Source organism: Vulpes vulpes, chromosome 3 (assembly GCF_048418805.1).
Source record: "Vulpes vulpes isolate BD-2025 chromosome 3, VulVul3, whole genome shotgun sequence".
Classification (NCBI taxonomy): Eukaryota; Metazoa; Chordata; class Mammalia; order Carnivora; family Canidae; genus Vulpes; species Vulpes vulpes.
Genome location: NC_132782.1, coordinates 17,296,008 through 17,319,574, shown reverse-complemented (window position 1 = coordinate 17,319,574; position 23,567 = coordinate 17,296,008). Strand labels below are relative to the sequence as shown.

The window sequence follows — 23,567 nt, the reverse complement described above, 5'->3', positions numbered from 1 at the left end:
TCAGTCCTATTCTGCAAGCGCAGCGCTGCAAAAAGCCTGCGGCGCTCGGAGGCGCCTGGTCCTGGAGACCTCTTTCCACTCTTTACTCTCAGGATAGGAGGATGGGGCTGGGGGTTTCTTTTTGGTTTTCTGGTTTTGTTTTGATCTGGTTTGGTCGGTTTTGTATTTCCTATTTTTCTTTTTTTCCTTTTTTTTTCCTTTTTTCCTTTTCTTTCCTGTCATTCTCCCAGCCAAATGCCGCCTTCGACCCTTTTGATTTGATCTAGCAAAGATTGTGTCCAGATTATCTGAAATTGACACTGAAGAAGGTAAGGGTGGAAACTGGTTTCATTTTTCAGAGGGTTGGAAGGCTGCGCTGCGCCCGCCGCGGTGGCTCCCGCTCCGGGAGTAGGAGGGTGGGGGAGTGATTATGTATGCACCAGCTAATTCTTCCATCAAAACTTCTTGTCAGCGATGTCAGGATTATTTTTTTTCCTTTTTATAAAAACACTTGATGTTTCAGGAAGTGTTAATCCCTGAAGGTTGGGGGATGAGGGCGGGGGTAGCAAAGGAGTGGGTGTGGGTGACAGGTTTCTTGAGCCTGGGGAAGGCACCCTTTAGAGCCGTTTGCCTGTCTACACTGGAGTTGGGGTCTGCTGTGGAGCTGGGGACCGAAGGAGGGTTTCTTTGAGTCATGGGAGGGAGAGACCCTTACCCTCGGTACTGCCTTCGATGGAGGTGCCTATGGCTTGTGCAGGATGAGGAGCGGGGAAAGTTTGCTTTAGCCTGTGATTTCAGGATGTTTAACGCAGGCGGTGGCTTGACAAAACCCAGATAATTCTGAAATCGGTTTTTTAAAGATACAGAATGAAAGAGATGGATAGCAGAATTTTTTTTAAAAAGATAGCTGGGGACCTGGGTTGCTTCTTTCCTCTCAATTTTTCTTGAGGTCAGGTATCTCAGGTTCTATATCCAGCACACAGACCTACCTTTCCATAGATGACAGAAGTGGGCAATTTCTTCAAGAGGAGAGATTTAATTAATTTTCCCATCAAATGATTCTAGGAATGAAATTATATTTCTATGCATATAGATAGAGGAATTTTTAAACTTGTTGTAGCTCTTAAAGCCAACGCAGAACAGGAAAGGCTGAAGAGCCATCTGACCCAGCCCAGGTTCAGATCCCGAAAAGAAAGAAAATAAAACCTAATAATCAATGAAGGAAAGCTGTGAACTATAAACATGTTTCCATTTCATATTTTTCAAATATTGCCTAGATTTGGAAGCTGGATTCTTGGACAACTATACTACTACTTGCAGGACCACTCAGTCCCAGGCTTATGAAAGCCAAGACCAGCGAGAAGGGGGCTAGGGATTGTTGCTTGTGCCCTAAACCCCCCACCCTTGCCCCTTTTAGAGCTAGTGTGTGTGAGAGAAGACATTAAAGAGGTATCTGTTGTTTGGCAATTTTGCTAAGTCTGTCTTCACTACTTCGACGCTGTGCATTTGCTAATTTGGAGGCCTGGCCATTGACAAGCTTGCTCCATACACCTGCAAGCAATTTGCCGGCTCCGGTACCGGAGAATTGCAGAGATGGCAGCTCGCACCTATTTGATTTTTTTTTTCCCTTTTCTCAATGCACAGCAAATTTGGCTTTCAGTGCGTTATCTCTTTTGTTAATGCAAAAAGATTCCCTGGGCGAAAAAATTGCTCATAATTACCAGAGAGATGGGGAAACTGCATTAGAATAAATAAACCTGAAATTACTGTAATTATGTTGTGTTTGATGGGCCCGGCTTGTAATCAAGAAGAGAATACAGTGAAATGATGCTGACCCTCTTGGGTTTGCAGCTGTACGCGCACTTTGGGGTCTTTTTTTGCAGAAAAGAGTCATTTTGATAATCATTAAGCTGTGTGTAACCTATTTCAGAAGTGTTTTAAAATGAGGTTCACATTTTTTGAACAAGGGGAAAAAAATCCCAAAATTGCATTTTGCCATTACAGACTCATACATAAGGAAAGGTTGTGTTTTCTAAGTGACAATTGTTAAGACATAATATTCGAAATCAGTATTTAATCATTATAATGAGGTATTGTTTAAATATAACCACCTTTAGATTATTCATAGTTTAATTAATATACTCATTATGAAAATCTTTGAATCAGATATTTGATGAACTACTTGTCAGTAACAAGGCAGCATTAATTAGGCCTATATTGAGATTAACATTTTTTAAAAGTGCAACCGCTTATAATTATAATAGAGCCTAACTAAAGACCGCCTTCGTTGAGCTAAAACTAATAATTTCTCTATTTGAACTGTTAGCAAGAGATTATTAAATTAGTATAAGCTAATATCTCATAATATTAAAATCCGCTTGACCAAACAGATTTTGCCTGTGGCTTCAGGCACTGGGCCCTGGCTGCTGCACCGGAGTTGGATGTGCGAGAGCAACCCACCAAAACCTCCCCTATAGCAAAGTCACATCTCCAAGGAAAACCAAATCGGGGAAGGTCCCTACCCCCGGCGGCGGAACCCAACCTGGGAAACCGTGTTCCCTCTCAGCCCTGAGGCCAATCCACTCCCTGCCTCAGAGATTTGATCTCCCCCGTTTGCGCCCCGGGTTCTGGAGACCTGCGGGAGCGGTAAAGCCACAGTCCCAGGGCCCGGAGGGGCCCTGAGGTCCCCGGCTCCATCCCCCACTATTTCCCCTGCTCCCTGCATCACCGCCCCTCCACCACTTCCCCTCCCCTTCCCAAAGGGCGTCAGAAGAGCCTGGAGCATCTGCTCTTTCACCAGCACCAATTGAAAAATGGGTGCTTGTCACAACACAGATCACTGCCTTCCCCGCTTTGCTCCCCACCGCGCGCTGCAACGGCCCCCCAAAGGCGGAGGGCCAGCCCGCTGGAAGCAGTGTCGCAAGGCGAGTGCAAGGGATGCAGGAATCGCTCAAAGCAGCCCGTCGGGGCCCGCAGCTTCCCAGAGCTTCCTCCGCTTGGCTGTAGGGTCTGGGGTTGAGGTTGGGGTGAAACGCCAGGCCACCGGGTGGAGGGAGCCAGGCTGGTTCTAGTTGCTCGGAGTCCACTCTGTCCTGGAGGGGATTCATCAGAGTGTTCCCCTGGAGGAGCTCCCTCCCCGGCCTGGCCTCCCGACCCTGGGGCTAGACGGAGGGGTCTGGCCTCCGCCAGCCCCGTGGTTCCAGGAGCCCTCCGAGCCCTCCTGCCCCTCCCGTGGCATTTCCATCTGAGGCTCAGAGAGCAGCTGAGGATCATTAGGCGGGAAGGGGCTTCTCGTCGTGGATGGGCCCGACGGGTGGGAGTGACTGTGGAGGGGCCCAGGTGGCGCCTGGGGACTGTCCCTCGGAGCTCGCTGATTGACTGGGTGTAGCCCGACAGACGAGTCCTTCCGGCCCCTTTCCGGTGTCTGGCTGCGTCTTTTCCGCGTCGGGTTCGAGCGCCCTGCGGGCAAGCAGAAGCCGGAAGGCCAGATCTCCGCGCTGGCGAGGGGGCAAAGCCCTGTGTCTCCGCTTTCAGTCCTCTTGGCTTCGGTCGGTGACTGGGTGTGGGGTGGCACTCACGTCTCCCATGCCGGCTACCTTTGAGCTCTGCTTTCACCTCCTCTCAGCCAGCCTGCACAGTCCCTTTGGTTCCTGAGACCTGGCTCTGTCACACAGCACCTGTTCCCGATCCCCCCTTCCAAGGACCCTTGCCAGACAGTCGCTGCCCACCCTCCTAACCCAGGTAGGGATCAGACCCCTTGGGGCTCAGAAGCAGGGCAAGATGAACGGTCCCAGCCGTTTGGGAGGGCCTTGGGGGTTATTCCTGTAGTCTGGAGCCAGGAGTCCCTTACCCCTGCACTATCTGTCCCCAGAGGGGGAGGCCTGGCCCAGCCCACAGCACCCCCTCACACAGCACACCAGACAGCAGTTCTTTCTCGAAACCATAATTTTACTGTCTCAAAGAAACTTTATAACTTATTTACAAAGTTCTTTTTTTTCCCAGATACAAAGCAATAAGTTAACATTCTCAATATAAAACTAAACTTTGACATAGAGAACACAAAACACGGTTGATTTCAATTGATCACATTTTCCAAATTTCACAAGTAAAATGTCAAGATTCTCATTTCACAAAGCATCAGGTTTTACAGCCACACACAACAGAACGGAAAAGAGCTAAGCTTGTGCAACATGTTTACGGAACAATAATAATAACAATAATAATTAACAACAATAATAATATGTACAGCGATTAGACCCTGCACTGGAGACTGGGCGTCCAGGGTGCCGCCTGGTGTTATTCTGTGGTCCGAGCCTCTGGGGATTAGTGCTGCTTTTGTCTTTCTTTAAAGCTCACTGGCTTTAGGGCACTCGTTTATGCCTGCCTGTTTGTTTGTTTTTTTCACTGCCCATCGGGCCACTCTTTCTTGCTCCCCAAGGAGGGAATTAGAATTTTCCTTCTTGTCCAGGCAAAGCGACCAAGTGTTTTTCCCGAGATGAGAAAATTGTGTTGGCTTCGTTTCTCCTTTTTTTTTTCTTTTAAAAATAATACGGGACATGTAAAAATGCAAAGCATTAGGTTCCAACCTCTCCATACCAGCGAAGTACAAAAGTTACTGTATAAGTTAAAAATCACCAGGTCCTCCTTAGTCGTTTTCCCCGGGGGTGCGTTTGAAGTCATCGGTACTATGGGACCCTGTGCTCCACAGAATTGGCCAACATCCACCCTCAGGCGAAGTCCATTCCTCAATAAATAAAACCCCCTCCCTCCAGTTTCCCCCGATTCCCGAACGAGCTACACAGATGGCGAGGCAGGCCCAGGAGAAGGTCCGAAAGGACAAGACGTCCCAGCCTGCGGAGCTGGGCGGCCGGCGGCCCGGGCCTCTTCCGACCTGGTGACTTTTTTCAGAGGCCGCAGAACGAGGACAGCGGACAGACGAGGACCTCGACTTCGTCGGCGCACAGATACAGAGCGAAAGGAGACAAGAGACAGACAGAACAGAAAAAAAAAAAGCTTTTGCTTTTTCTACATTTTTTTTTTTGTGGGTTTTCTTTTTTTTTTTTTTTTCCTTTTTTTTTTTTCTTTTTTCCTGATGGTTCCACGCAGCTGAGGGTCGGCGAGTCGGGGCCAGCTGGCCGGTCGCGCTGCTCTGGCCGTGTCTCGGGCGGTCGCGCCTGCGTTCGGAGGCCGCTGTCACCGCGCGGCCCAGGCGGGGCGAGGGCGGGCGAGCGCGTGGGCGCCGGGGAGTCGCCGGTGCGGACCGCGCGGGACTCCAAGGAGGTGGCGGGCGTCCGGCCTTCGCGGTTCCTTCTTCTTTGCCCCTGGGCCCTTCCGGGGGAGGGGGGGCGCCCGGGGCTTGCGGACGGGGTGGATGGACCGGGAGGCGGGAGGGGCCCGGGCCGGGGGAGACGGGAAGGAGGCGGGAGGGTGCGGGCGCGCAACCTCACATGAGCTGGGGCTGCTGCATAGCTTCTTGGTGCGCCGAGGGGTACCACGACGTGTAGCTGGGGATGTAGGAACCCGCGCTGCCGCCCGAGCCCTTCCCAGATGAGGAGTTGGGGTTCCAGCCGGGCGGCACGGGCGGGGAGCCGGCCGACAGCGCCCGGCCGTTGGCCAGCGCGCTACCCTCCAGAGCCGCCCCGCCCTGCTTCATCAGTTTCTTGAACTTGGACCGCTTGTTCTGGAACCAGATCTTGACCTGCAAGAGCGGACAATAATGTGACTCGGCTAGGCCCATTGTGCCTACCGTGGTGGTGGGGAGATAGGGGGGGACAGTGGAGACAGGATGCCCCTGCGCGACTGGGCAGCGCCTGCTGGGGGAGCAGAGCCCCCCCCCGCACCTATGGGAACCAAAGCCTCGGAGGCCAGGCCGCCGGCCGCAGGTGGCCCGCAAGGGCAGCTCGCAGGGAGCCAAGGGGGCGTGGTGGTGAGGAGTTAGGGGGGTATCCAGGCCTTCGCTTGTCAGGGGCTCAGCCCGACCCTGGCAATCGTCTGGGGGGAAGAAGCAAAGCAGCGCCTGCACGACCTCGAGTCTTCAAGTCCAATATGATCATCAATAAAAAAGAATCGAGCGGAGGAAAGGAGTGGAGGAAATTTATTTGCAATGCCACCTGCTTTCTCTTTGCTCCAGCCTTTCTGCCCCTGAGTGAGTTGGGGGCTGACTGAGGCCAAAAGGTTTTTGTTAAACTTTTTCATTTGGACTTACATCAACCTTTCCTTAGTGTCTGTTTGCTCTCCCCAGCTCTGCTCCAAATCCCGGCCCAGACGTTGGAAACCTGCGCCAGTCGTGGTCAGAAAGCCCCATGGGCTCCCCAGAGTCTTAGAGCAATCCGGGAAGGAAGGTCCCACGTTCCTCCTCCAGGGTCTGGGACTTGGGAGGTGACAAGGCGGAGGAAAGGATTTCCCCACACCCCAACCCGGTGAGGAGGAGGAGGAGGAGGAGGAGGAGGAGGAGGAGGAGGAGGAGGAGGAGGAGGAGGAGAAGGGAAACAGAGGCTCTGGCCCAGGCCCTGAGTGATTAGCCACACACTTTAAAGGCAAAGAAGGGATTAAGCCCAGCGTCTATTGTTCCAGTTGTTCGGGCACGTGTGACCTCAGAGGCCCCAAACAAAACGTCTAGGAAAATCCTTCCGCGCCCTAATCAGATTGTCCAGGGACTGAGGGCCGGGCGGCAGGCAGCGCGGAGTACAGAGTGCAGCGACAGAGCCGGAGCAGAGAGGACGAGGGAGGAAGGAGAGCCATGGGTGGGACACACACACACACACACACACACACACGCACACGCACACGCACACGCACACACACACAAGCACGCGCGCACACACGCACACAGTCTCCGACCCTGAGGCCCGGAGAGCAAGAGATGAAGCTCCGGGCGCAGGCCGGCCGCGGGACGCCCGCTTGGCAGAGGGGCCGCGGCGAGGTACCTGCGTCTGCGTGAGTCCCAAGGAGGCCGCGAGCTCCGCCCTCTCGGGCAGAGCTAGGTATTGAGTTTGCTGGAACCTCCGGTTCAAAGCCTGCAACTGCAAACTGGAATAAATCGTCCTGGGTTTGCGGATCTTTTTCCCCTTGCCATTGAAGCGCACTTCGCCGCCTTCCACCACCGTGCTCTTCTCCGAGTCAGCCCCTGGAGGGACAGCAGAAGCGGGGGGGGGGGGGGGGGGGGGGGGGGCTGTTAATGCGGGGACAGCCTTTAGTGCGGGGAGCCGAGGGCGAGTGGCAACCGAGGGGTGGCAGAGGCTGGGCCGAGAGAGAACGCTCAAGAAAACTCCGAAAGCCAGGGAAGGGTCCCGCAAAGTCCGAGGGCCGGCCCCGGGCCGCAGCAGGCGGACTGGGGCAGTTCCCAGGCGTGCAGTTCCTGCCTTTGCAGAGAAAGTTTGCTATTTTTTGCAGGCGGTAGTTGAGGTTTAATTACCCTTAATTGCATACATTGTTTATAGCGCTACGCAATAAATAATTACTGAGACTAATACGTGCACATGTGGGTTTCTGTTTTCCAAAGGGGCATTGTGTGCTCGGCGCACAGAGCCGCCCAGAGGCCCAGACAGTGCCAGGGGACGCTCTCAGATTTATCCTTTGCTGGATAGTTGCGAGTTGGGTGGAATTTTTTTTAAAAAAAAATTTTTTTTCTTTGCTCTGACAAGGATCCATACATAGATTGATACCCGAAACCTCCATTGCTCCGGCGCCCTCCCCACCCCCACCCCCACCTCGCTCTCCCCCTCTCCCTCCTCTCTCTCTCTCTCTCTCTCTCTCTCTCTTCCTCCCCCCCTTTCCTCCCTCCCTGCCTCCCTCCTTCCGTCCCTCTCTCCCCTGCACCCTGTCCTCTCCCTCTCCCTGGCAGGCGCACGTACCTGGGTCCTCCAGGCGGCTCTGGGCGAGGCTAGCGCTGCCCGGGTAGGACTGCACCGAACTGATGTAGGGGCTGGACGCGTGGCTGCTGACCGAGTTGACGTAGGGGTAGCCCAGCGGTCGGGAGAAAGACGAGGCCGAGCTGTAGGCGCCGTCGGGCTGCGAATGGCCCGCCGAGTGTAAACAGTGCATGGAGTAGTGCCCGTGGGACATGGGAGAAGGAGACATTTGCTGGTTGGGTGGCCCAAACTCCATAAACACCGCCTTGCCCGACACGGGGCTGTTGAGACTTTCTGGCATGGTGGTCATGGTCATCTCTTCTCGCGGGGTCTGGGTGTGGGTCTCTCTCTCTCCTCTGCTTCCCTTTTGGGGGTCTCTGTGTTTCTCAGGACAGGAAGGAACCCAATTTAAGCGGAACAGGGGTTTTCACTTTCCATTCATAAGAAAATGGAGTTTGTCTCTTTGAAAAGTCTAAGCATGATGCTGCCGAGCTCCCCAAACTCGCTTCAAAGCTTTGACTCAGCCAAGGTCATAAATATTCATGAGCTGGCGGAGCTGATTGGTCCGCTGTCTTGCATAATCACCGGGGATTGGTCCGAGGCGCTCCGGCTCCGCTGGACTAGAGCGGGCGAGGCGGCCGGGCCTGGGGAGAGCCGCGTCCGCACGTCCCGGCCGGGGCTCCCCTGCAACAGAGCGCGCCGCGTGGAGCGCACAATGGGCTGCGGCGCCCGCGCCGGGACCTCCGCGGCCCGCGGCTCTCGAGCCTCCCGCCTCCCCGGCGCGCCTCACTTCCCAGAAACCCGCCAGCGGCTCGGCGCAGCCGCCCTCCCCCCGCGACTGTCCCCACCCTCCGCCCGCCCCCAGCGCCCGGACCGGGGCGCCGCTGCTCCCAGCAGCCGCCGTGCCCGGGCCCGGCGCTCCGCCAGGGCGGCCCGGGAGCCCGGACGCCGCGCGCTGCGGCCGAGGGCGGGGGCCACCTCGGGCTCCGCGGAGGCCGGCGGGGCGCCGTGCTCCCGAGCGCCGTGTGCCCAGCGCAGCGCCCTGCGCGGCGGCGCCTCCCGGGCCTGGGTCCGCTCAGCCACATCCCCGGGGTCGGCTTTGGGGCCCCCCGGGCGAACTCACTCACTCGGCCGCCGCGCCGCCGCCGCCGCTCCCTGGGGCCCGCTCGCATTGCTCCAGGCCCAGCTGGCCGCTCCAGCTCGAGGCTGCACGGGTCTGAGGACGGACAGCAGAGCGCGCGGAGAGCCAGGAACCCGCGCTTCTCCTCCCAGGAAAGGCGGCCGCACCGCCCCCTCCCCCCAGCACACACCCCCTCTCTCCCTCCCAGCCTTCCTCCGCCTCCCCCTCCCCTCCACTCCCTCTGCGCCCAGGGCCCTGGACTCACTCGCCCCAAGGGCGCGGCGCAGAGTGGAGCCGAGGAGCCGGCGGGCTCAGTTCGGCTCGAGCCCCGGGCCCCGGGTGGTCATCCTCCGGCCTCCCGGGGCCTGGCGGGAGGGCCCGGGGCTTGGGCGGCCTGCGGGCCACCGGGGCCCGCGGGGGGCTCGCGGAGCAGGTGACGGACACGTCTCTCGTGGTCGCCCAGGGTGCTCCTCATCTCCAGTGGTCAACGCGGGGCGCCCCTGGGCCTGGGGGCAGGGCTGGCAAAAGCCGCCGCGGCGCCTTCTGTCTTCTGGGGCGCTAGGTAGGGGAAGGCGCACAAGAGCCCCCCGCCGCCGCCCCCACGCAGCCACCCCCACGAGGCGTGGCGCGCACCACGCTGCCTGCGAGGGGCTGTTGGTTCCCCATCCCGCCAGCCCCACGGTGAATCCCAAATTACTTTGTTAGGTAATTAGAAAGTGTTGATAATTATTTCTTTCATAATTTAGCGGTGTGACGGGGAACGGGGAAATGATCTCGTGAAAGTTCACACGTGCAGATGTATTAGTTACTGATTCATTTGATTAAATGGTAGTCTCAAGTGCTCGGATCCGCAGCTGAAGGCGCCCCATTAGCATAACACTGATGTTTAATTTTCATACGCATAATTAGCCATATATTTAACACTAATAGCAACATGCAGCCTTTCAGCGTTAAACAGCCCGAGATCTGATCTGGCCTGAGCTGAACCTTCGGCGATGCACCTTCCCCTGTCTGGAGTGCGCAGTGATCACAGGACAAACCTCTGTAATCAAGCACATTTTGGCAGAGGGAACACCAATAAAAATGAACATTCAAAACAAATTACATCGGTGCTGTCGTTACAGATATTAGTGGAAGGGGCTTCTCTCTTTTTCAACTTCTGTAGCCGCAGCTGCTGCCCGCGGAATTCCTCTCCTTTGGTTGAAGGGCATGATTTTGGGGGGTAGCAATATTTCAGGCAGCGTGGTTGGAGCAAAAAGAAAAACAAAAGCAAAAAAAAAAAAAATCCTTCAAACCAATAACTGGTTTGCCGACGTTTAAAAAGATTTTTTTCCCCCCTTAATCACCGAACCACAGGGTGATGCTTTGTAGCAACAACCAGCTAATCACTCCGCCACCACCAGCCTACTCCCGGAGCCGCTCGACTCCTCTTGATTTCCGTGTTGCACTTGTGGTTTTAATTGCTCCTTCCCAGCGCCTGTCTCGGGGTGTGCGGCGCGGGGCGGTGCGCCCTGCACTGCAGCTCGGACGCCGCCCGGGCCGCTGGTCTTTGCGCGCGCCTCGAGCGGGCCCTGCCCACGTAAGTGATCCCCGCGGCTGGCCGGCGCGGTCGGGGTGGGCACCGGGCAAGCGGCTGCTGACTTCGGGGGCGCAGGGCTGGGCGTGAGGAAACCCGACGGCCGGGCGCCGGAGGACTGCGAGGTGGGGGAAGGGGGGTGGTGGAGACGCGGCCCGTCTACAGGGCTCCCTGTCCGCATCCGAAAGGGGGAATCCACGCTTCTCCAGCGCGGGGGGACCGGGCTGGCTCCGTGCAACAAAGGACCCGCACGTGCCTCCTCGGGAAAGGTTTTTCAGAGCCTTGTTTATTATAGAAATGAGTTATATGTGGGCGAGGGAGTGTCTACACTGGGGAATGATTTCGGAGCCCCAGAGACGCAGGTCCCGGGAGGGGCGGCTGAGCCGGGCCCTAGGGCGCTGAGCCGCGGGGCCTCCAGCAGCTTCGCAGCGCGCGGTCTTATCTCCACTCCGTCAGCGCCCAGTGGATCCCCCCACCCCCCTCTGCTGGGACGACACCTGTTCTGAAGCGTTGGTGTGCTTAGGTCATTGCCTGTCCCAACTCTGACAGGCAGCACAACTCTCAGGTTTATCCCGGGTTCCGAGTAGAACCCGTGGGAGCCACCGCAGGACCCGCGTCCAGGGGTGGTGGCTGTGGCCACGCGTGGGCTGGTGTCCCGGCGACCCCGGGTGAGGTCTGGGGCCCGCTGGGCTGGAAGGTGGTGGTGGCGGTGGTGGTGATGCACAAAGTATTTTTAAATCTGCTTTCTAACTCCAACTTCAAAGCCTGTTAAACGGAGTTCGTTCTAAATCGAGTGTTTCCTACGGAGCTGCTGGTATTGGCTGGTGTATATATACACACATAGACACCTAGATGTGTGTATAATGTTTAAACTAGGCTTAAACTAGTTACTTGAATAAATAGGATTATAAACCTGTCCCATAAATACTTCCACCTCAGAATAATTGCTGCACAAACAGCATGCTTTCCCAGTGGTTGGTAAAATCCTGTGGTCCTAATAAAATTATTCTTGGGGAACTTAGAGTAAACTGATCCGTAGATAAGCGGCTACCCGTTGCACTCTGATTGCCCTAGGAGAGAAGTGAAATCATTATCTGGCAAACGGCTCTCTTCCAAGGCCATCTGGGCCAGGTTCCTTACTACAGAATCGAATTGTCCTGGAGTCTCTAGGCCTTTGCTTGGTGAATGTTTCAAGCTCCCCCCCCCCCCCCCCCCCCCCCGCCCCTGAAAAGTTTTTCTATGGTCCTGGTATATCTTCAACTCCTCCCTCGCTTTTTCCAGCTCTCGGATCCACTTGAATTGGAATCACCTCTGTCCAAATTCTACATCCCCAGGCACAGAGAAGGGGTACTGGAAGGGTTGGAGGATGCCCAAGAGAATCTGAGTTCAGGGGAAAGCTTGAACTAGCCACTTCTCCAAGTGCTCTTATTGGCCTCAGTTTCCTATCTCTTTTCCCACCACTCTGAGCGTCACAGAGACCACCTGTCAGGGCAACTACAGGTGCTTGCATTTCCTTGGTGCTCTCCGGCCCAAGCTATTTTTAGTGGGTGACAACTTTGCAAAAGCGGCTTCAGTAGAAATAGAAGTTTGCACAATCCCTGACTGCCCAGACACCCTCACTGAACTCGCTCCTAAAACCGTGATCAGAGGGGGGCTACTTTCTAGGTGGTCTACTAAACTCCAAACACCTCTTCACCTGAACCCAGGTGTGAACAGGTGCGGGGGGGGGGGGGGGGGGGAGGGCTTGCGTGCTGAAGAAGGCAGGATATTCTGATCAGAAATGGGCCTTTGGGAAATGCAGAATGTGGGCCTTTGGATTTCCTGCTTCTGAAGCAGGTGGAGCTGCAGGCTTGCCAGCTCCAATCCCAGCTAACTTGGCTCTTGCCCTCAAAAGTTTCCATATCGTCCCCTGCTGGGATCCTTTGGGTCTCCAGAAGGAGAGCGCAGTCTGAAGGGGGACGACGATATGGGGAGAGGTCAGCTTAGGAGCTAGACCAACCACTGTTCACATCTGGACTGGTGGGGCCGATGTTCTAATTTCTAGTGCAATAAATGGTCACTGTGTGTGTGTGTGTGAGAGAGAGAGAGAGAGAGAGAGAGAGAGAGATGGAGGGGAGGAGAGGGTTTCTCAAAAATAACCTTAGGGATGGCCGCTTGGGGCAGGATGAGGGACGTGAGGAGGAGCCATGGGGGACTGGGAAAGTCAGGTTTGTGGATTGATAAAGCACTGCAGAGGCCAGACCAGGGTTCACAGGCAAGGAAATGTTTGTAACCAACCCCTCCCTCGGTTTGCGGGCTAATCTTTTCATCACAAAGAAGCTATGAAGGGAAGAGAACTGGAAGGGCTGGGGGGCAGCTGGTCCCTGGGAGAGCCAATGTGGGACCCACAAGGGGGAAAGCAAAGACTTTTAAAAAAATTCCTAGGGCAGCCCCGGTGGCCCAGTAGTTTAGTGTCCCCTTTCAGCCTGGGGTGTGATCCTGGAGACCCTGGATCAAGTCCCACGTCGGGCTCCCTGCATGGAGCCTGCTTCTCCCTCTGCCTGTGTCTCTGCCTCTCTCTGTCTGTCATGAATAAATAAATACAATCTTTTAAAAAATAAATTAAAAAAATCCCCAGCTAACGTCTAGGCTCACCACCCCCCTCCACGTGCCCTTGTAAAAAGTTCAGAGACTCAAAAATTAACCACTTACCTCCTCCCTCTAACTGTCAGAGGCGCAAGGACCACAGACACAATGGGCTTAGGAGGGGAAAGCGTTTTACTTGGGCGGTCAAGACACGGGAAAGAGAAAAGCATGCATCTGGAGAAGCCCCTCATCCCGAAGCGAGGGCGTCCCCGTGCCCCCCAGGTCCCCTCCCCGCTGGGAAGCCAAGCCCCAGCCAGGATCCCGGCTGGAGCTCTGACTTGCCAGCTGCCCCCAATCCCCCCCGGGTTTTTCCAAAACTAGATGCTAGTTTGGTTACTACGTGACCTCCCGGTCGCCTGTGTCTTCTACAAGTTCTCCAGCTGGATTTCAGCAATTTAGGATAAAAAGCGCCGGGCCTCTGCGACCTCCGGGCGGCTCCTCAGGCCTCGTGGGGCAGCTTGGTCAGGACCTGCACGCCCTCCGACGTGATGAGCACCGTGTGCTCGAACTGGGCGGACCTGAAACACACGCGCGGTCAGGCCGCCAGAAAGCGCCCGCGGGGCGGGGAACAGCAGCCGGAGCCGTCGGACCCACATTCCCTTCCCATATAATTTCAAGGCAATAGCACCGAGAGCAAACACCTTTGATTGTCCAGGGAGACCACAGTCCAGGCATCCTCCAGGACTTGAAATTCAGGGGATCCTTCGGTTATGATTGGCTCTGTAAGAGGGAAAATATTTACTGCAATGATCTAATCATGTTCTTGTCAAATATGGTTTCGGCTGATTATGAAAAAAAAAGGGGGGGGGAGAATAAGAAGGTTCTCCTCCCCTCCCCCCAAGTGCTTCCCCCGTGGGTTCATGTTGTCATCTCACAGGGGCTGATAATTGACGTTGCTTACATAGTATACTACAAACTAAACAGTAGGAAGAGGAAACGCTACCGCATTCAAAAAATGTATGAAGTCGCCTAGTTCGTATTTTTTTTGAGAAAAAAGGGCATTTTAATCAAGCCTTAATTAGGACCCCGTGGATAATAACCACCCAAACACCAGTCCCTCTTATAAATACCAGTCAGTTTTAAAAAATATTTGAATTTTTAAAACATGCTTAAAATGTTCATTAATCAGCAAATAACAATTTTCTTATTTCACTCTAATTGCTTCTCCATTAAGTATCACAGTCAGAAATATGATGCCTTTAGGGTCTTGGATGATTGGAATTTGGTGGTGACACCGATCACATGATCAGCCAGGAATGGGCCGCCAGACAGTACATATCACTTGCTGCGGACAGGGAGCAAGGGACACGATCACTTCTAGTTACTGGGTGTTACGGAAAAAACAAAACAAAACAAAACAAAAAAACCAAAACCAAACCAAACCAAACAAACAAACAAAAAAAACCAAACACTACATTATGCTGGTAACAGAATTAGAGGTTGGATGGCTGCCGTCTCCTAAATGTGTCGGTAAGTATCTGATTTAGGAAGATGGGGCTCAAGGATATTATTTAATCAGATTTGCTATGCATCTGAATTATTTCATTACGCTGATTGGCTTTATTATTCCTTTATGGGACTGCCTGGCCTAGGCCAGCGCTGCAGCTTCCACCCAGGGAGCCACGGCTCTCTGAAGGGGAGCCTGGGCACTGACCTATGGTGAACGCCATTCCCTCTTCCATGAGTAGGTCACAGTCATTTGCTGCAAAACAAAAAAAAATGGAAAAGGGGGAGTGAGAAATGAGAGAAAGAGAGAAGCAGAATTAGAGGGGCAGGATTACCTAAAACAAAACAAAACAAAACAAAACTTGGTCATTTTATTTACTTTTTCCTTTTAGGGTAGAAGGAAGGATGGAGATTTCTAGAATCCTGGTAGTGGCTATCACCAAGGGTTTAAACACACGGGTTCTGAGCCTTAGCCTTTACATTTTCTTTGCTTGGGATTAAGGACCCTGGGAAGGGTGCACCAAAGCCTCGAAGAGGCAGCCTGCGTGTTTTAGACACCTGTTGGGTGTTTTGGACAACCTTCACAAACCCCTGGCCACTTGCTTCCAGGTCTCCAGGCTTCACTGGGTCCTAGGCCCTCCCTGCCACCCCAAAGAGTAAAATACCCTGGGGAACTGATACAAAGGGAAGGCAGCCACTTAGGGTGCAGGTTAAAGCGGGGTGGGGGGGTGGGGGTTGAAATAAGGTCAGGTGTTAGTGCAGGGCGGGGCACAGGCCTGAGACACTCTTTCTGTGCTCCTGCCTGGATTCCCTTCAGGGCTGTCTCAAGGAGTGCTCGTTGGTGTAAAAGGAGTATGGACCTGCTGGGTCCATGGGGATCTTCCAGGGAATGGGTTCTGGGCAGTATTTCCTCTAGGGACTGCTTTCAGCCCAAGCCCACAGGTCAAGGCCCAACTTTCCTTCAGTCCCCGTCCAGGTGTGCAGTCCCTTGTTGGGGGGCACTCTATACGACTGCCTCCTACCCTAACCCAAATCCTCCCACTGCTTCTGGCCCACCCCTGCCTTCTCATTGTAGGGTGCACACCCAGGCAGTGACAAGCAGGAGGTTCTGAGGAAGGAATACAAGGGTGGGTATCATCTAGAAAGCACTAAAGAGTACATGCTGCTAAATACATCAGCTGTCAACGCTGTGTAGGATGTAATGAAGTTTAACCACAACAGTCAGCGGTTAGAGACGGGGGTAGAAAAAGAAAAATGGAAAACAGTCATATGTGCATGCTGCTGGGACACTGATGCAGTGGCATTTTGTTTTCAGCAACTTTTTCTAGACAAATATCCCTTATGCCTTCCAGCCATCACCCTTCAGGGGAAGACAAAAAGCAAAATAAACCCTATTCTGAGATGGAAACTGCTGGGCTCTAATCCAGTAACATAGTAATGTGCTGGTTACAATTAAGTAACCACCCCCCCCCACGCCAACCCCCGACACACACACACACACACACACACACACACACACACACACACGAATACACACAAAAGGATGATCATATGAATTCAAAGTTAGAGGAACACCAGGAGCCAAACTGCCTTATTCTGATTCCATTCAATAGATAGCTCCCAAATCAACTTTCTTACCATGATGCCAAATTTCTGGATGTCCATGAAAGTAAGATCCTATTCCATGCCCCACAAAATGTGGACAGACTTGCAAACCATTCTGATGAGTTATGTGGCTTTAAAAGGGATCAAACAAAATGCTTAAATTAGGTACGTTTTTAACGCATATTTAGATAAAGTCACTTTAAAATAGTCTCTAAAAGAGAAAAAATCAGTTATATTTAGAGTCAGATGATAACATTAATATATTCATTATTCTGGAATAATTAAAATTTTTGCCATTGCATGCAATGACTCCCTTTGGATAAAGGAAGATAAAAGGTATGTAACTTAACATAGTAGTTTGCTTCATTTACCTTAGTACAGCATTCGAACAAGGCCTTTTAGACAACAAATGGGTGTGCGCGCACACATACACAGATTGGTATGCATAACCAAGATACCTGTGCATAGAATGCAGGTCATAAAAACTTGCCTGGTTTGTATAAGGTTTCACAAAAGACTGTGCAAATTACTAGTGATTTGGGAACTGAAGGGAGAAACAAAAATGCAATCTAGAAATGTGACCTCCTGCTTTTACAGTTTCCTTATTCTGGCCTATTTCAAAACATTATACATTTTAGAAACAGACATACTCACACAAAAGGTCAAATCTTGTTGTCACTATTCTTGAAATACTCCAAAACTTTGTGATCATTTGGGATTTCCACTCAAGACCTAGGTCATTAACAAAATTCACACCGAGTGCTTATAATCACCGTGATGCCTCAGAGAAGCCAGTATTGTGATTCCTAATTCTTAATGCTTTATTAGTTCTTTCTACATGCAAATGTACTGGGTTCCATCTATTTCATATAAATGAAGTCTGGCATATAGAATCCAACCCTAAAATCTTCACCTACAAAGTTAAGAAGTTGTTTTTGAAATAGGTGAACACATTCATTTCTAGGAGCACGAGAAAGATAAGAGCATATAAACCATTAACAATTTATATTTTCATGCGGATGAGGGGCATAGCACCTTAACCTTAACCATAACAATGGATCAGGATTTATAGGACTATTATTTAAATTCTTATCAAAGTCCAAGTTCTTAGACCCCAAACTAGAGTTTCCAATAGACCCTAGGTTTAGTTGAACATGAACTCAAAGGCAGCATCTCTGTAAGCATTTGTGTCAGTACGTTTATTTCTGAACATGTTTAACTTTCATCTCCAGACCTGCAAGATACCTTCCCATAGACCAGGATGTCACTATAAAAAGCAGATGGACAGCCTCTCATTCAGATTTAATTTCCATGTAACCGATAGTGCAGAAATAGGTAAGCCATGCATGTGTCGATGACAGGAATAAGTCAACATTTATATCTCTTAAAGTTGTACTTTATGGTTATAGTTATTTCTGTGTCTCTTTGCACATGGGGCAGGTGGTATAAAAACTTTTCAAGGTGTTTCTATTTGTACCACACAATTTCTGAATAAAAACAGAGGACGGAAAGTGGATAGAGGGTAGAGAGAGATTATTAGATAAAGACAATAATCATCTAGACTTTTTTTTTACAAGAATGGGTTCTACCTCAACCTATAAATTATGTGACTTCAGACCCAACACACCTCAACGATTCTAAAGAAGATTCAATATAAACCGTTCTCCTATTTTCTTTCCTTAAAAGAAAAAAAAAAAACCCACCTAGGATCTAACTGATTGGCAGGCATCACGGCTACATCTTAAATGTGTGTTACAATGGCAATCTTCATTTTAATTTCTGATGAGAGGAAAGGAAGAAAGCCCACTCTGAAAAAACACTTGGGGTCCCTCCGCCATCACACCTCTCATTCCTCTTCATAAAAGAAGCTGTGCAATTACAAGTGGCTAAAGATATTTGAGTGCATTCTCCTACAACAATTTACTGCCTGGATCCTGCTGGAACTTATGGTTACAGGAGTATCATAGAATGGATGTGTCATGAATGCCAAGGTCAGGATTTCACAGCCGGGTGGAAAGAGGAAAAGCACCGGACAAATTTCGCTCAGTGCCTTGGCTGAGCACCCATCTCAATGCTTGATTCCCAGGAGCTAAGTATATATTTCTGGTCTGCTTTTCAGGGTATTTCCCTTTTGGATTTGTAGTGAGCTTTTTAACACATACTTACTGGGACTAAATGGGATAAGATCTCACTAATGTTTCAAATTACTATTTAAAATCATGCCCCTTCTACTATTTTGGCATATAGGGGAAGCATGAGATTATGTACCCTGACTCTAGGCTAGAAACCCAACTTCCTAGAGCCAACCCGAATGACCTGTAGTAGCAAATTCCACTTTACCATGAAAGCAAGTAGTGGTAACCCTGACTGTAGCCCACGGGAAGGTGGAGCATGTGTGCTTCTCCTAACTGGTGTGTTGAGGGGGGGCGAGTAGGGGTGCCCAAGAGATGCGGAGGCTGCTCTCCCAGCACCAGCCATCACAGGGCCATCCCGCCTCTGAGCAGAGGGTCTTGCTGCCCTGGACATTCCACTCAAGAGGATCTGCCTTCTTTCTGCTGAAACCTACTGCACAGAATTCTCCTGGTATTAGCTGTTCTGTTCTGATTTCCTCTAAGTAAAAATCCTCTCAGACAGCATGACACTTACCCATGAGCCTGAGCGCATTTATGATTTGAAGTCCTTCACAGGGACTATTTGGGGAGGGAGAGGAGGGGAGCGAAGAAGACCTTGTACAAGTGTAGTTTCCGAACTTACTTTTAAATCGTACTATCATTACAGTTCATGTTGCAGTTATGGTTCCCTTCTTCAGGAATTTCATCTTGTGACCATTTTCTTCCATTTAATTCCCTTTCTGAGGTTGTTTTCCTCAATTGGAAAGACTGTCTAGATAAATTAAAATTCTTAATATGCTTCAGCTACATTTTGTGACTAAGAATACATACCCCAAGAGGGCAGAGGAGGACTGTGGTTAAGTGCACACTCTTCTCAAGAAATAAAAATTCACGTGGAAACAGTTTGATCACTATTTTTACCTGAATCCTATAAACAGCATTAATTTCCAAACGGTCACATCTCTAATTAAATGGCACCTGATTTTCCAAGTTCGGTCTTTCCAGATTTTTATCTTAAACAGCAGTCTTTGGATGAAGGAATGTAGGAGTCCAAGGATTCCCTCTAATGACGAGGAATGTTTAAGTACAATTAGTAATATTTTTAAAAGCCAACGACCGTTTTCCAAATGAGTGGTACGTTTTTTTGTTTCAAGCTGGATCACAAATTACTGTATTTTTCTTACAATAGCGCTGAACTTTTATTTGAGGTTTTCTGTTTCCGAAAAGCAGACATGATGGATTGAAATAAAAGATAATTTATTGCAGTGCTTACTTTCATGTGCAGAGAGAAGCAGTGTAATTGTAATTTACAGTAGCTGTCAAGAAAAATCCATCACAGATGACATTAAAATGACTTATTTTGCCTGAGCCACTTATTGTTTAAATGTGCATAATCTAATAGAAAGAGATTATTTTTAAAAATCTGCTTTATATTCTTCTAAATTAATATCAAAACATATACTTATGAATTAAACATTAAAAACCATTTATTGATACTTTCATCATGACATTTACAACTATAAGTTTAAATTATTTTTGATTGAACTGTCACATATTTGGGATGCATGAATCTACACATTCACAATATTCTCATATGTACAGATCATATCATCTAGAGAACATGTGAATATACAGCTTTAGAAATAATTTAAAGCAAATGGAAGTGCAGTGCATGTAATAACACTGTAACCTAAAGATCACGAGCCATCCTCATGAAGCAAAAGGGCACACAGGGAGCCCTTTTCATTAAACTATTTTAGCCAGTACGCCTTCAGAGACATCCTCCTACCTTTACAGGCTTCAGAGAATTTCAAAATTTCCTATAAAGATCACTGGGGTTTGGTAACACACTACTAATAAAAGAAGCTTGAATGTTCTTTTCATGGTGTATCAGTAGAGGGAGGCTATGCAAAAGACGGTGAATATCTTAAAATAAATGAGACTGGGTTGAAAGATGTTTGTAAACCTTCATCTGTAATGATTCCAAGTACTTTTGGCTTAAAGGTGGAGATTGTTTGTTTATTTACTCCGTTGAGATTTTGCCTGAATGAGAAAAGGCAAAATAATACATGTCCAGAAACACTGGCTCAACATTCGTTAGTCCCTGGTGGCAGACGTAAGCCATCTAAATAATGAAATGTATCAGGGTAAAAGTAAAAAGTTCATTGTCTATTATTTTTCACATAGTTTTGTAAGTGTAGTTGTTGGGACTGATCTGATTTTCAAAGGAGCTTATACATGCAAATTCATACTCTGCAAAAACTGACCTTTGCACCCAGATAGCTAAAATCCAATGTCACTTTCAATTCTACTCTTCTTCTTCCTTTTCTTTTTTTTTTTTTTATGTAGCTAGAATTAATGTAGTGAATATGTAATGAAATGCATTATCCTGCATGGAGATTTATCAGATTTTCCGACTGAATGCTATGCTTTGCTAGTACTAGCTGGAGTTCACCTGCATGTTGGTGTGGCGTGTGGCTCTTTTTTGTAAAGAGTTAAGTCGTACACAAAAAAAGGGAACAAAGGTCAGCACCCAGCCGCCACTTGAATGTGAGATTTTTCTTTTTATTCCCCTTGATGTATACTAGGCTCTGTGTTATTAGTCTTAATGATGGAAAATTGTAGTGTTGATACAAATCTTTTTTTCAAAGTAGTAGGCGGGAGCTCCATTTGTTAGTAAGTTTTTTTGTGACTAAAAGCCACGGACAGTACATTTATGTAGCAGTAAAAGGCCTAGATGCTCTTTCCATAGCAGAGCTAATTATTCCTACTGTGACCTTACTGATCTAGCCTGTTCCTAGCACATCTCATCTGCACGCCTGTTCCTCTGTGTAGATGGTGTCAGAGAATATGAAAAACCCTATAATGAAACCATTTTCATGATGGAGAAAGGCTACTGGAGTTGCACTTGCTACAAAGAGGCTCAATTATATGAGTAATTGTGATAATTTTCTACATTCATAGCCTTCAATGGGGAAAAAAGAATGAGAGCCACAAAGGAAAATTACTTTAACAAGAAAGTACAGAGAGTAAAAATGGAAGAAGAGACAAAAAGGGGAAAAAATAACCAGAAAAAAAGTTTAAAAAATAGATCTGGAGGGAGGAATAGCGAGACAGGGAGAACAACAGAAATGCTCAAAAGCCCATGTGCAGCTGTGTTGCACAATTAAATTGAATTTTTTTTTCTGCAGTTGATGAATGTGACTACTGCAAATGTGCCTCTGTAGTTAGCTATCATTTGTTGTTCCGTGACAGGAAAAGGATAATTACCTCTCAGAGAGAATCAAAGGCTGACATGCCCTTTAGACACAGCCATGAATGCAGAGCTCGATAGAATGCTTGAATAAGAATCTAGTGTTCTCTGCCCCCTTCGACTGAAGAATAAATTTTGTTAAAATGCAAGAGCACCACCAGTAAATTTGTTGAACCCTAGGTGTTCAAAAATATGAGATACATCTATCGACTCATCCCATTTGCAAAAATAAAACTGCATTTTGAATTCATTTCTATTATATTCATGGACAGTAAGATAGTGAGATATGCATTAAATTTCTTTTCCCAGTAGGGGTCTGATTCAACATTTCCTATGAAAGAACAGAGAGACACTATCCTTTTTTCCCAGGCTAGTTAGCCTATAATTTAAAACTGTCAAAAACACAATTTTGTTCAAAGTCTTCAATAAAAGCTTCTCAGATATAACCCAAAGAGATTTTACTAAAGTTTGATTCAGACATTGTTACAATATTTTTAAAGCCATAAATACATTTAACTGATATTTTACTGCCTTTTTTCTTAAAGTATTTGAGGGCTTACGAAGAAAAAAGGCAGCATCTTTTCAAGGTGACTAAGCCTTCCATCCTTTAGACAAACGGGAAGTATTCAATGGTTCTTATTAATGAGAACAGTACTTTTGAAGGTACTGATGTGATCATCTTTAACAGAATGCATTACTTTTAAATAAAAACACATATTCTGTATGTCTACTCCAAAACAATTATGGGGGTAAGAAAAAAAAGATCTCAAAGTAGGTAACAGATTACGGGGAAAGGCTGGAATTCAGAAAATACACATACACTCAAAAAGCAAACCTAGTATATACTGTTTGGAAAATAAACAATGGTTTACAGGAAAAATGAGAGAAGGATGTAGGCTCACCCTTTCAGCCTGTTTGCTAATCCACTGATTTGAAAGGTAAGGCTTCCTTGAGCCAATGTTTTTTATCTTTGTATCACAGGAATAGATTTCACTTCATTCCTTTATAAAATTTAGCTTTCCTCCTGTTTCATTATCCAAGAGTTTGGGATGCTTATCCCCTTCCTACGTACTTTCTTCCATGTTTGGTGTGATTTTGAGGAAAGCAATGCTCCAGACCTATATGTTGAGCTAAAACTAAAGGAGTCATATAAATATTGCTTGCTGCTCCTGTAAGTTTCCTGCTGACCCGAGTATAATTCACTGTTTTAAAATCTTTTTTTTTTTTTTTTTAACCCAGGGAACAGCATTGCAGCTTGGCAGTTCACATACTGATATCAGACTGAAATGATGGTTCTGAATCATAAAACATGTCATCAACTTTGTACCAAGCCACCAATAACCTTTGTACCATTTGCCAACCCTCCCTTTACTTGTCAGTGTCAGGCTTACCTGATTGTGTTTCCAATTACAGAGAAGGGAGCCCCCGCTCTGCAAGCTGCAATCGCTTCATCTCTACACCTCCTGGCAACCTCCACTAACTTTTTACCACATTCATCCACATTGCCCACCAAAAACGTTTCGGAGGTGTCTCCATGGTAGCCATTGTAATAGACCTAAACACAGGCAAACATTTTAAAATATGGCCTTGTTTTTAAAAATGTACTCTCCCAAAGTATATATTGTGTTCATTTATGTATTTAGTAGATTCATAGGTTTCACTCTTCCAGAATTACTTTCAAGTTTCCCTACAAAAGAAAGATATGCTTCTGAATTTGCCTTCAGAAATTAAAAAGATGAAGCCATACAATGATGTCACAAAATTTAAAAATAAAAACGTAACTAGAATGGCTATTTCAACATTATGATTAGCAATGCTGGTATAATATTTTGATTCCTCACTTCGTTTCTGGGAAGACAAAACTACATATTCATAAATTAGTGACTAAAGACACTGACCCACAATTACTACAATAGGTCTAGAGGGCCTAGAAGTATTTAACACAGTGAAAAGTTTCTTCAGTGTCATGAAGATACTTGATCTTTTATTTACTAATTCTGCA

At 48.8% G+C, this 23,567-nt stretch overlaps 3 protein-coding genes across 6 annotated transcripts in view; 1 reads left to right on the top strand and 2 right to left on the bottom strand.

Moving 5' to 3' along the window:
* The window catches only part of SLC25A12 (solute carrier family 25 member 12), a 300,020-nt gene continuing 276,453 nt past the window's right edge, over positions 1–23,567 (top strand). Inside the window, exon 1 of one of the 2 annotated variants that reach the window (XM_072751929.1) lies at positions 1–308. Coding sequence is in view for 1 of the 2 variants with exons in the window: in XM_072751928.1 (XP_072608029.1) it covers positions 10,310–10,528 (219 nt within the window). In the remaining variant the exon portion in view is untranslated. Of the gene's footprint in view, positions 309–10,272; positions 10,529–23,567 lie in introns of those variants that run through there. The other variant, XM_072751928.1, reaches the window with a different exon arrangement.
* Positions 5,032–9,487, bottom strand: DLX1 (distal-less homeobox 1). Of its 2 annotated transcripts, none has more exons than XM_025994028.2 (4): positions 8,957–9,487; positions 7,833–8,513; positions 6,906–7,105; positions 5,032–5,677 (listed from the first exon to the last, which is right to left on the bottom strand). In XM_025994028.2, the coding sequence occupies exons 2-4, from the start codon at positions 8,143–8,145 to the stop codon at positions 5,423–5,425; spliced, it is 768 nt and encodes a 255-aa protein (XP_025849813.1). In that variant the 5' UTR covers positions 8,146–8,513; positions 8,957–9,487; the 3' UTR covers positions 5,032–5,422. The 2 variants fall into 2 exon arrangements, with proteins under 2 accessions (XP_025849813.1, XP_025849814.1); XM_025994029.2 differs by having other exon boundaries at positions 8,953–9,410.
* The window catches only part of METAP1D (methionyl aminopeptidase type 1D, mitochondrial), an 88,594-nt gene continuing 78,291 nt past the window's right edge, over positions 13,265–23,567 (bottom strand). For both annotated transcript variants that reach the window (XM_025994032.2, XM_072751931.1), the window contains 5 exons: positions 22,957–23,120; positions 16,235–16,332; positions 14,805–14,852; positions 13,792–13,870; positions 13,265–13,668 (listed from right to left, as the gene is read on the bottom strand). In XM_025994032.2, the coding sequence (XP_025849817.1) occupies positions 13,590–13,668; positions 13,792–13,870; positions 14,805–14,852; positions 16,235–16,332; positions 22,957–23,120 (468 nt within the window). In that variant the 3' untranslated portion in view covers positions 13,265–13,589. The remainder of the gene's footprint in view (positions 13,669–13,791; positions 13,871–14,804; positions 14,853–16,234; positions 16,333–22,956; positions 23,121–23,567) is intronic.